At 45.0% G+C, this 13519-nt stretch overlaps 1 protein-coding gene across 2 annotated transcripts in view; it reads left to right on the top strand.

The window, feature by feature from the left end:
* The first annotated feature begins 11522 nt into the window (after nt 1–11522).
* Nucleotides 11523–13519, top strand: part of SPDEF (SAM pointed domain containing ETS transcription factor) — a 41375-nt gene continuing 39378 nt past the window's right edge. Inside the window, exons 1-2 of one of the 2 annotated variants that reach the window (XM_073616004.1) lie at nt 11523–12205; nt 12491–12623. In XM_073616004.1, coding sequence (XP_073472105.1) covers nt 12598–12623 — 26 coding nt within the window. In that variant the 5' untranslated portion in view covers nt 11523–12205; nt 12491–12597. The remainder of the gene's footprint in view (nt 12206–12490; nt 12624–13519) is intronic. The other variant, XM_073616005.1, reaches the window with a different exon arrangement.

Genomic DNA, 13519 nt, shown 5'->3' with positions numbered 1-13519 from the left:
TTGCCATAGACTTCTATGGCTGCTTTGAAGACACTTTGAAGCGCCACTAAAGCTACATGGGTTATCATTTTTTAAGCGAAGCAAAGCAAAGCAAAAGCCAGGTGTAAACAGGCTTTAAGCTAACCATTTTATTTGTGACAGGAGCTTTGACTAGCGTTCAGAGAGCTTTAACAAAGTGTGTACGAAAACCTTGTTTTGCAGCAAGTGTAAACTAGCCGTTAATGTGTGTTGAAGCCGAAAGCAAAGTGTCTCTTGCCTCACAAAGTCATGGATTGTGCCACAAAGTTTATCTTTCTGATTGTAACCCACTCAGCAATAGTAATTAATGTTTTTGCCAATTTTGTCATCCAAATTGACCATGCACATAGGCTTCCCACACACATACCACAGCCATTTCCCCTAAGCTTTACTTACCTGAGCCACGAAGGCCACTGCAAACTTAACATGAAGCTGTCCAAATACATAAATGTGGAAACAGTTACCTAAAGTACAGTACATTAACCACTTAATGTTCAACAGATTTGCTACGTTTCATGACCAAAGTACTTTTTGGGTTTTTGAAATGTAACCTTTAACAGCAGCATTGTTTTAAGACTATCTTATTGAACAAAAGAGGCTCTGCTACCATCACCAATGGCAAGTTACCATGGTAAATTTAACTAAAACCTCCAATGAGTACTACATTATTATACACCATTGTTAACTGATTGTCAGTCATTTATATTTATTTTTAAACTGTACTAATATGTACACACTCATTGGTTTTTGGATGGGCTGCTCATAGAAAAAAGTTCTATCAAGTGGAGTTTACAAAAAAAGAAAAGAAAAAACACAATCCAACCTTTGAACAAGAAGACAAACTAATCAGCTATTTCTGGGAAAATTCATAGCAGTTACTACAGTTAGTCTAAGCCTGGTCTATGTGCAATAACATTATCTTTTCTCCCTTTTTTTTTTTTTTTTTTTTTTTTAATGAGGTGGAGATTGAAGAGCCTGGGAAAATCTTGAAACAGTTGAAGTGGTGGGAGGGGCCAGGTAGAATATATTGACATTTTCATTGAACAAACTAGAAGCTTTCATTAATGGAAACACTACTCTGTAGACATTGTATTGGTCTTCATCTCTACAGTTTGAAAGACATTTTGCTTTCCAGGGTAAATGTGAGAATATACAGTATCTCAAAAAAGTGAGTACACCCCTCACATTTTTGTAAATATTTTATTCTATCTTTTCATGTGACAACACTGAAGAAATGACACTTTGCTACAATGTAAAGTAATGAATCTACAGCTTGTATAACAGTGTCCCCTCAAAATAACTCAACATACAGCCATTAAAGTCTAAACCGTTGGCAACAAAAGTGAGTACACCCAAGTGAAAATGACCAAATCGGGCCCAAAGTGTCAATATTTTGTGTGGCTGACACTATTTTCCAGCACTGTCTTAACCCTCTTGGGCATGGAGTTCACCAGAGCTTCACAGGTTGCCACTGGAGTTCTCTTCCACTCCTCCATGATGACATCATAGAGCTGGTGGATGTTAGAGATCTTGCACTCCTCCACCTTCCATTTGAGGATGCCCCACAGATGCTCAATAGGGTTTAGGTCTGGAGACATGCTTGGCCAGTCCATCACCTTTACCCTCAGCTTCTGTAGCAAAGCAGTGGTCATCTTGGAGGTGTGTCTGGGGTCGTTACGTTGGAATACTGCCCTGGGTCCCAGTCTCTGAAGGGAGGGGATCATGCTCTGCTTCAGTATGTCACAGTACATGTTGGCATTCATGGTTCCCTCAATGAACTGTAGCTTCCCAGTGCCAGCAGCACTCATGCAGCCCCAGACCATGACACTCCCACCAACATGCATGACTGTAGGCAAGACACACTTGTCTTTGTACTCCTCATCTGGTTGCCGCCATAAAACCCTTGACACCACCTGAACCAAATTTAAAGTTTATCTTGGTCTCATTAGACCACAGGACATGGTTCCAGTAATCCATGTCCTTAGACTGCTTGTCTTCAGCAAACTGTTTGCGGGCTTTCTTGTGCACCATCTAGAAGATGCTTCCTTCAGGGACGACAGCCATGCAGACCAATTTGATGCAGTGTACGGCATATGGTCTGAGCACTGACAGGCTGACCCCCCACCCCTTCAACTTCTGCAGCAATGCTGGCAGAACTCATATGTCTATTTCCCAAAGAGAACCTTTGGATATGACGCTGAGCATGTGCACTCAACTTCTTTGGTCGGCCATGGCTTGGCCTGTTCTGAGTGGAACCTGTCCTGCTAAACCACTGTATGGTCTTGGTCACCGTGCTGCAGCTCAGTTTTAGGGTCTTGGCAATCTTCTTATAGCCTAGGCCATCTTTATGTAGAGCAGCAATTCTTTTTTCAGATCCTCAGAGAGTTCTTTGCCATGTGGTGCCATGTAGAACTTCCAGTGACCAGTATGGGAGAGTGATGCCCCGTACACACGGTCGGACTTTGTTCGGACATTCCGACAACAAAATCCATGGATTTTTTCCTAAGGATGTTGGCTCAAACTTGTCTTGCACACACACGGTCACACAAAGTTGTCGGAAAATCCGATCATTCTGAACGCGGTGACGTAAAACACGTACGTCGGGACTATAAACGGGGCAGTGGCCAATAGCTTTCATCTCTTTATTTATTCTAAGCATGCGTGGCACTTTGTCCGTCGGATTTGTGTACACACGATTGGAATTTCGGACAACGGATTTTGTTGTTGAAAAATGTTATATCCTGCTCTCAAACTTTGTGTCGGAAAATCCGAAAAGTTTTTTACTTTTTTTCTGTCAGTAAATTTTGGAACTGAGTAATTTTTGCCTTCACTGATGTGTGCTGATGAGGCGGCACTGATGAGCACTGATAGGCTGAACTGGTGGGCATTGATGAGGTGGCACTTATGGGCACTGATGAGGTGGCACTTATGGGCACTGATGAGGAGGCACTAATATGCCGCACTGATAGGCGGTACTGATAGGCAGCACTGATGGGCATTGATAAGCGGCACTGATAGGTGGCACTGATTGGCACTAATAGGCGGCACTGTTGGGCACTGATAGGTGGCACTGGTGGGCACTGATAGATGGCACTGATAGACGGCATGGATAGGCGGTACTGATGGGCACTGATAGGCATTGATGGGTGGCACTGATGGGCATTGATCGACAGCAGTGATGGGCATTGATGGGCAGCACTGATTGCCAGCACTGACTGGCATCGCTATTGGGCACTGCTTGGTGGCACTGGTGAACACTGATTGCTGGCATTGGTGGGCACTGTATGGTGACACTGTATTGCTATACTGTAATCAGGGCACTGATGATCAGTGCCCTGATTACATTCCTAGATGTCCCCCTGCATGGAGATGCCGCTGCTCTGCTCTCCTCGCCACACACTCTGTCAGTGTGAGGCAAGGAGCACTGATTACCGGCACTTCCTTGTCTGGGAGGCCGTCATATGACGGGCGGCAAGCAGTTAACTAAATATCATTCAGCTATGGTTTACATCTACCTTAATTCTTGTAGTTACAGATAATGTGAATAGTGAGCAAAGACGACTGATGGGGGAACTTAAGGCAGTAGGATTAACAATGGCAGTATAACAAAGGCAGTATATCTTTAGACACTATATGCTATAATCCCATGGGTAGGGTTCTTCATTAAACCTGTACACCAGTTACATTATGGGGTTGATTTACTAAAGGCATATAAGCAGGGCCGGACTGGGAAAAAAAATCAGCCCTGGAAATAATTTCATACCAGCCACATAGCATTTTTATACCAGCCCAACAGCATAACGTCATTATTTTTTGTTCATAAAAAGGAAAACCATGCATTTTAAAGCACATTTGAAGAGCGTATTATATGTAGATAAGACAGATATGAAAGCACATAGGGCTAGGGGGATATATATATATATATATATATATATATATATATATATATATATATCAGCAAATTTCAGTTAAAAGTAGTAAAAGTGAAGTAATCATCAAAGGGGACACCTGGGTCTCTGGGAATGTGAGGGGGGGGGGGGACTCTGGTGACCAGAGACCACCTTTCACAGAAAATACACTAAGGTAAGATACTGATATAGGGGGGGGGAAACCTTAATATCAGTGTCCCCTTACATTATTGTATTCACTTCCCCCTTACATCAGTGACCCCTCCTCAGATTGGCCTGGCGGCGCTGTCACTGACCCCCTCTCAGGTGCACCATGCAGAGCTCAGTCAGTTGGCTCCAGCTTGGTGGCTCTGGTTTTCCTATTGTCTCCTCTCCACAGTCCACACATGTCTGATTTCTCCCATGACCCCCATCCTGGCGGTGCTCCCATTCTTGACTCCTCTCCAGACTTCCTCAGAGACTGCAGACATGAAATAAGACAAGAGATGGTCAGAGGCTGCGGGCATAGTACAGGAGATGGTCAGAGACTGCAGGCATAGTACAGGAGATGGTCAGAGGCTGCGGGCATAGTACAGGAGATGGTCAGAGGCTGCGGGCATGGTACAGGAGATGGTCAGAGGCTGTGGGCATGGTACAGGAGATGATCAGAGGCTGTGGGCATATTACAGGAGATGGTCAGAGGCTGCAGGCATAGTACAGGAAATGGTCAGAGGCTGTGGGCATATTACAGGAGATGGTCAGAGGCTGTGGGCATATTACAGGAGATGGTCAGAGGCTGTGGGCATATTATAGGAGATGGTCAGAGGCTGCGGGCATAGTACAGGAGATGGTCGGAGGCTGCGGGCATGGTACAGGAGATGGTCAGAGGCTGCAGGCATAGTACAGGAGATGGTCAGAGGCTGCAGGCATATTACAGGAGATGGTCAGAGGCTGTTGGCATGGTACAGGAGATGGTCAGAGGCTGTGGGCATATTACAGGACATGGTCAGAAGCTGTGGCATAATACAGGAGATGGTCAGAGGCTGCATGTATAGTACAGGAGATGGTCAGAGGCTGCGGGCATATTACAGGAGATGGTCAGAGGCTGTGGGCATGGTACAGGAGATGGTCAGAGGCTGTGGGCATATTACAGGACATGGTCAGAAGCTGTGGCATAGTACAGGAGATGGTCAGAGGCTGCATGTATAGTACAGGAGATGGTCAGAGGCTGCGGGCATATTACAGGAGATGGTCAGAGGCTGTGGGCATGGTACAGGAGATGGTCAGAGGCTATGGGCATATTTCAGGAGATGGTCAGAGGCTGTGGGCATGGCACAGGAGATGGTCAGAGGCTGTGGGCATATTACAGGAGATGGTCAGAGGCCGTGGGCATGGTACAGGAGATGTCAAGATGTCAGAGGCTGCAGGCATGGTACAGGAGATGGTCAGAGACTGTGGGCATATTTCCGGAGATGGTCAGAGGCTGTGGGCATGGCACAGGAGATGGTCAGAGGCTGTGGGCATATTACAGGAGATGGTCAGAGGCCGTGGGCATGGTACAGGAGATGTCAAGATGTCAGAGGCTGCAGGCATGGTACAGGAGATGGTCAGAGACTGTGGGCATATTTCCGGAGATGGTCAGAGGCTGTGGGCATGGCACAGGAGATGGTCAGAGGCTGTGGGCATATTACAGGAGATGGTTAGAGGCCGTGGGCATGGTACAGGAGGTGTCAAGATGTCAGAGGCTGCGGGCATGGTACAGGAGATGGTCAGAGGCTGTGGGCATATTACAGGAGATGGTTAGAGACAGAGGACATGATACTAAAGATGTTAAGAGAATGTAGACATGATACAGGAGATGGTCAGAGACTGCGGACATGATACAAGAGATCAGTGCAGCCTCACTGTGCCCATCAATGCAGCCTCTGTGCCCATCATTGCTGCCTTACTGTGCCCATCATTGCAGCCTCACCGTACCCATCATTGCAGCCTCACATGCCCATTATTGCAGCCTCACCGTGCCCATCATTGCCGCCTCACCATGCCCATCATTGCTGCCTCACCATGCCCATCATTGCCACCTTACTGTGCCCATCATTGCAGCCTTACCGTGCCCATCATTGCCACCTTACCGTGCCATCATTGCCGCCTTACTGTGCCCATGATTGCAGCCTCACATGCCCATCATTGCAGCCTCACCATGCCCATCATTGCCGCCTCACCATGCCCATCATTGCCACCTTACCATGCCCTCATTGCAGCCATACTGTGCCCATCATTGCAACCTTACTGTGCCCATCATTGCTGCTTTACCGTGCCCTCATTGCAGCCTTTCTGCACCCATGATTGCAGCCTCACTGTGCCCATCATTGCCACCTTACCGTGCCCTCATTGCAGCCTCAGCATGCCCATCATTGCCACCTTACCGTGCCCTCATTGCAGCCTTACTGTGCCCATCATTGCAGCCTTACTGTGCCCATCATTGCAGCCTTACCGTGCCCATCATTGCCGCCTTACCGTGCCCTCATTGCAGCCTTACTGTGCCCATGATTGCAGCCTCACATGCCCATCATTGCAGCCTCACCTGCCCATCATTGCCGCCTTACTGTGCCCATCATTGTCGCCTTACTATGCCCTCATTGCAGCCTCACCGTGCCCATCATTGCCGCCTTACTGTGCCCATCATTGCCATCTTACTGTGCCTTCATTGCAGCCTCACCGTGCCCTCATTGCAGCCTCACCATGCCCTCATTGCAGCCTTACTGTGCCCCCATTGCAGCCTCACCATGCCCTCATTGCAGCCTCACCATGCCCTCATTGCAGCCTTACTGTGCCCTCTTCGCAGCCTTACCTTGCCCTCACACAGCCTCACCATCGTTGCACTAATCGGCTGCGCTGTGACAAAAGTCCCGCCCTCCTCCTAGACCAGGGGCGGATCCAGAGCCTAGTCTCGGGAGGGGCACTGCCAGAAAATACTTTTTTTGGGGTAAATTTAATGGGGAAATGGGTGGTGTTAGCGCTTCAATCATCAAAGCACCATGGTTGTTATGGTGTCAGGATGATTGAAGCGCATTATTACTATTATTACATGGTTATAAAAAATGAAATGGTTCAACTCACCATAGAATCAGTGGGAGCCCCGAGCGTGTCACTTGCCACATGTTGTGGATTGTCACTTGCCACGTCACCTGTCACTAGATGCGGATTGTCACTTGCCACGTCCCATGCCACACGTTGCGGATTGTCACTTGCCACGTCCCATGCCACACATTGCAGATTGTCACTTGCCACGTCCCATGCCACACGTTGCAGATTGTCACTTGCCACGTCCCATGCCACACGTTGCGGATTGTCACTTGCCACGTCCCATGCCACACGTTGCAGATTGTCACTTGCCACGTCCCATGCCACACGTTGCAGATTGTCACTTGCCACGTCCCATGCCACACGTTGCAGATTGTCACTTGCCACGTCACATGCCACAGGTTGCGGATTGTCACTTGCCTGCTATAATTGTCTGCTGTGTCCCAGTCAGAGTCAGGCTTATTTAACTGGTGACCCCCTGTCATCAGTGCTGGGCAGGGAGGAATGGGCTGGCTGCTGCCGCTGGGAGAGTGATGGGAGCAGAGCGAACACAGGGCTCATCCTGAGCAGATGTGTCAGCGCTGCATCCCGCCCCAGGGGCAGCAGAGAGATGATGTAATCTCTCTGCTGCCGCGGCTTCCTGTACATTCTACAGTGAGGGCGGAACTGCAGGGATGCAGGGCGGCGCTGGGTGGTGAGAGATGATGTTATCTCTCTGCTCCCCCGCCCGCCGGCTCCCTGATTGGCCAGCAGCCGCTCACAAACTGTCACTGAGCCGCACACAGCTGTTCACGTAATGGAGCCGCCCATGCTCTCAGCTGTGGAGCCGCCCGCCGGCTCTCACCCACAGAGATGCCTGCCCTGCCCACCCACTCACCCACAATTTCGGAGGGGGCAATTGCCCTGTTGCCCCCCCCCCCCCTGGATCCGCCCCTGTCCTAGACCAGCTCGTGTGATAGACAGAACACTGCATCTATCACACGAGCTGGTCTAGAAGGAGGGCGGGACTTTTGTCACAGCGCGGCCGAACATTTAACACTGAGCTCCGTGACACAGCGGTCTCCCGCGCATGTGTTACAAGTAGGGGGGAGGAGGAGGAGGAGGAGGAGGAGGGAGGGCAGCCACAACGACAGCTTAGTAAATGAGATGAAGCTCTGCTGATTTGTGTGCAAGCAAAAATACATTTTCTTTATTTTTCTTGGGTATTCATTGCAAAGTGAATTTTCACCACATTCACTAAGCTAAGAGCAAATTCCCTTGCAAAATGAAGCACCTATTTGCCTTTAGTAAATCAACCCTGTGACATAGAAGCAGGCTCATTTAATCCAGGAAACAGCTAGACCCCACATGCTTTTCAAGTTCAGAGGAAAGGAGAAAGTTAATTTCTATTATTCATCCAGTAAATAAAAAATGTACCCAAATGAGTAAACTGCAATCATCGAACATTTCTTTTAATCCTTATTACGCAGGAAACACAAACACAAAGGATTATTTATCTTTTTAGTAATTACTTACATTACAAACATTCACACCTGTTCAAATGTATCCGATCTACAAACCAATTGTTTAAAGGTGTACAGAAGAAACAAAAAAGGGTGACAGCAAAAAAAGAGACCAAGTAGTTCATCAAGTCTCCCCCAATTATTTTTAATTTACATTTTTTTTTTTTTTCTTATTTGTCTGAGTATCGGTCTGAGTATTGATCCATGTTTGTCCCAAGCATGTTTGAATCGACTTACTGTTGACTGGCTCACTACCTCTGCTGAAAGTCTATTCCAAGCATCACCTACTCTTTAGAAACACCAGTTGTGGCCAAATCAAGAGTACATATTACCATTAACATTATTGATATACCATCTTCCTTAGCACTGTGTGATAACTGCAGGATGTACATTTTTAGAAATGGTGGATCGTAGAATACAGAATGCATAATTGGAAGCCTTTAGCCGTTGGGTAGCTGTCCTTAGAGAAACCTCAAGTAGTATAGGCAAGTGTGTTGCAATGTGTGTTGGTTGGAAGAAAGCTGGATCACCTGCAAATAAATGACAGTATAAATGGCCAGCACATGGTCTTTTTCAAGTGGACTTCCATCCATATAAAAGTCAGCAACTACAAAAAGTGTAGCTGCTGACTTTTAATAATCGAACACTCACCTGTCCCAGGGTCCAGCGATGCGGGCGAACAAAGCCCCACTCCTCTCCTCCTCCTCTCCTCGGCACCAGCATTGTGACTGTGGGCACCCGGCTGTGGCTTCACAGCCGGGCACGCACTGCACACACGCGAGCCGCGCTGCACACTGTGATTGGCCAGGCAATCTTCTGGGAACTGTGATGTGTCCCAGAAGATTGCACGGAAGGGAGGGGGGAGAGGTGAACTTCCTTCTGGCTCCACAGACCCCCGGGAGGAAGTGGGAGCTGGATGCCCCTAAATATAGGGTATCTGCCTCCCCCCAAAAAAATGACATGCCAAATGTTGCATGTCAGGGGGTCACCTTCACTTAAAGCGGAAGTTCCATTTTTGGGTGGAGCTCCACTTTAATGTTCATGATCTATATGATATAGCCATGGTCATGAATATATCTTGTTTGAGGTAGGTGACAACTAATTATAATTATTGAATATTAAAGCACACTTCCCCGTTAGTTCTAATTAACAAGAAAGAAAATGCATTTTGTTGTGATAAAAACCCAAAAGGACCAGTACCGGAAGTTTTTCAGCATGGTGCACAATGTATTAAAGTGGCACTAAAGGTTCATTTTTGTTTTTATTTAAATAACAAACATATCATACTTACCTCCTCTGTGCAGCTCGTTTTGCACAGAGTGGCCCCGAACCTGCTCTTCTGGGGTTCCTCGGTGGCTCTCGCGGCTCCTCCCCACATCAGATAACCCCCTGGGAGAAGCGCTCTCCTGGGGGGTTACCTTGCAGGCGCGCTCCCGAGTGGAGCATTTGGCGACCATAGAGGCCGAATGCAGGACTTGGCCCCGCCTCCCCAGCGCTCGCGTCATTGGATTCGATTGACAGCAACGGGAGCCAATGGCTGCGCTGCTATCGATCTATCCAATCAACAGCCGAGAACCCCAGGCAGAGAGACAGTGCGTCCCCGTGGGTCAGGTTTGAGGGGTCAGATAAATAAAAACGGGGGGCTGGGGGGCCGGTCACTGACAGAAAACTAACACAAACCTTTACAACCCCTTTAACGATCTTCTGGATCGGGCTCTTGTGGACTTGGGGATGATCAAAAGCAATTTTTTAAAAAATTTTGGTAGAATTGTCAAACTGTTTTGCTTATGTTTCATTGATCCCACCACCAAATACAAGATACAACAGCTGGCCATGCAAATTACTTTTTACATAACCATGCATGAACTGTACTTTGTGTGGGATAGGAACAGAAACATCACAGAAACATTGGGATTTAGTGGGGTAGGAAATTTATCAAAGTTCTCTCTGGATGAGCAGATGGCACTCTGTGATGCCTAAAGAAGGTCACACAACCAAATTGTGGATGTACTGTACTGTGCAAAGGTTTTAGGCAGGTGTGAAGAAATGCTGTAAAGTAAGAATGCTTTAAAAATATATATATATTTTAATTGTTTATTTTTATACATTTACAAAATGCAAAAGTGAGCGAACAGAAGAAAAATCTAAATCAAATCAATATTTGGTGCAACTACCCTTTGGATTCAAACCAGCACAACTCTTCTAGGTACACCCTGTACACACAGGAAGGAACTCAGCAGGTAGGTTGTTCCAAACATCTTGGAGAACTAACTACAGATCTTCTGTGGATGTAGGCTGCCTCAAATCTTTCTATCTCTTCATGTAATCCCAGACAGACTCGATGATGTCGGGATCAGGGCTCTGTGGGGGCCAAAGCATCACTTCTAGGACTCCTTGTTCTTCTTTACACTGAAGATAGTTCTTAATGACATTGACTGTATGTTTGGGGTTGTTGTCCTGCTGCAGAACACATTTGGGGCCAAACGCACGCCTCCCTGATGGTATGGCGCGATGGATGAGTATAGATGAATATGGCCATCCTATATCAGAAAGTTGGATCACAGCAGCAAAAAGGAATTTGGAGACTTGGAGTAGGCTGAGCGCAACAGAAGGCACATTTTAGAGTTAAAGATACACACTTGAATATAATATATTTTTTAAAACAAAGTTTAGTGTCCATAGGTTGGACTTAATGGACTTGTGTCTTTTTTCGACCTCACCTACTATGTAACTATATAAGACTTTTCTCTTATTCATTTCTCTCTGATTTTTATGCAGTTGCTCTTCAGAGCATTTTAGATGTTCATTATCTCTAAAGAAAATTTGCCCAAAGCTACACATAAGATGCAGAAAGCAAGATTTAACATACCATGACAAATGCAGAGGTGTGACTGTAGCGTAAATATTCTGTGCAGTAGTATGTTAATTCACATATACCTGTGTATATGTCACAGTGATTATAGATATTATCATTTGTTGGCAAATGCAAGTTACAGGAATTTCCAGCTCTTGACTTAGTTGTTATCAGTTTTCAGCTACATGTCACAATAGTGTCACTGAAGAGTTAAGCGGGCAGGTCCTGCACCTGTTAAATGTGAGCATACAGGGTGTGTTTACTCAGGTACGGGATAGCACTATATAAACTAAGATGATTCCTCTAGAGAGAAGAGAGAAAGAGAATAAGAAACAAGAAAGAAAAGGACAGAAGGTGAATACAGGGAGACTTCAGAGGGGGAATCAGAAAAGAAGGGATAGAGGTAAAGACAGTTATAGAAAGGAAATGAGTTAAAAGAAGACAAAAATCATAGAAACAGTGAAATAACTAGAAAAGGATAGAAGAAGAAAAAAAAAAAAGGAAACAAAAAAACAAAGAAATCTTTGTTATCTTAAAGATAACGAATAGGAAGAAAAAAAAAAAAAACTGAAGGTAGAAGTTGGGAGATGCAAGGTATTTAAACAGGCAAGCAAGGAGAGGAGGAAGAAATAGAAGAGACATCCTTTGCACCAGGGACACGTGTCTCTTCCAGGATTTAAAGCATCGTCAGCGAGAGACAGAGGGAGGAGAGAGGGCCTTAAAGAAAAAGAGGAGGGAAAGAGAGAGAAGGGAATAGAAATTGGGAGAGAGAACGTCAAACAGAAGTGAAAGAGAGTTGTCTGTGACTTGATACAAATGACACTGTGATATCCCAAGGTGGCACTTCACTTTCTGGACAGGTAAAGTTCTACATTTTAACTTACAAAATGGAGAAAAGAACAATGCTTCATTTTACGCATTAGAACTTAAATCCCGTTACTTAGATATAATGTTTTAAATATTTTATGATCTTCTTAACATCCTTAATATTTTTCCATATTGCAGATTTTTTTGTGCCTTTTCGATGTTTTATTTTTCTGTATTCCAAGCAAAATACTAACTGTAAGGCCATTAGGTATAAATAATGTCACTATATTTAGGGTTTGTACCATACTGTTACTTAGTTTTTAGTTTGGTACCCACAGATCCTATATCCTATCATCCAATTATTCACAAGCACTTACTCTTAAGATACCCAAGCATATATTTCTATGACTTCAACCAAAAGCAGTGTCTCGTATCTGAATACCACATGGAAATCTCTTCTGTTTTAAACAGGTAAGAATGAGCCATATTGAAAGCGTTTAAGATGACACAAACAGGTGACTCTGTATGCCGTAGGATTATATGTCACTGTTTGGATCCCGTGATTTTTTATTTTTATTTTTTGCCATTGTTTATAGAATGTTCTGTTTCAAACACCTTAAATTCTAACATTTTTATAATACGGAGTTGTTTGAAAAGCAGGCAGCTTAAGGGCGTAGTCTTATATATAATTATTTCGCAGCTTAGAAAATGTAGCATTTCATATCTATAATGTACATGTTTTATATGTGAATACATGTATGTTTGCTAGTTACATCTCTTATGTACAATATGATGTGAATAGATGACCTAAGGCAGCACAGTGACGTAGTTGTTAGCAAAAGTAAAATCTACATGTGTGACCATGGTACGGTTTGCGGCTTCCAAATGGAAGCCATATCTAGTTTACCTTTAATTGTCTTCCTGCAGACTGGATAACTTCAGCAAACATTTACAAAATTCACTTTTAAAACTAACATAAGTGTTAATATGACAAAATATCCTGTGAGGCTAAACCATTTGACCTTGGTATGGTCATGGCTGCCACTTCATGTCACCATCTTTTAAGTCTTATTCCTTCAAAGGGAGGTCTTTTATTATGCTAGGGACGGTCCCTTTAACAAGCTTAGAGATGTCTTTATCTATGTTCATCCACTGGAATATATGGGATTTCAGTGTTCTAAACACCACTTAGCAACGTATATAGAATTGGCAAAAGAGATTGGACTGGTGAATTGAACATAATCTAATAAAACATAAACTGCTATTAGTTTATAGGAATGGACAATACTTTTTAGTTTACAATGCAATATTTTAGGTACCGACATATGTCAAATGAAGTCTAGTTATCACTAAAATATGTTAGTTTG

Source organism: Aquarana catesbeiana, linkage group LG02 (assembly GCF_042186555.1).
Source record: "Aquarana catesbeiana isolate 2022-GZ linkage group LG02, ASM4218655v1, whole genome shotgun sequence".
In the NCBI taxonomy this organism is placed as follows: domain Eukaryota; kingdom Metazoa; phylum Chordata; class Amphibia; order Anura; family Ranidae; genus Aquarana; species Aquarana catesbeiana.
Note: the sequence above shows the minus strand (reverse complement) of the source record. Positions and strands in the feature narration are given on the sequence as shown.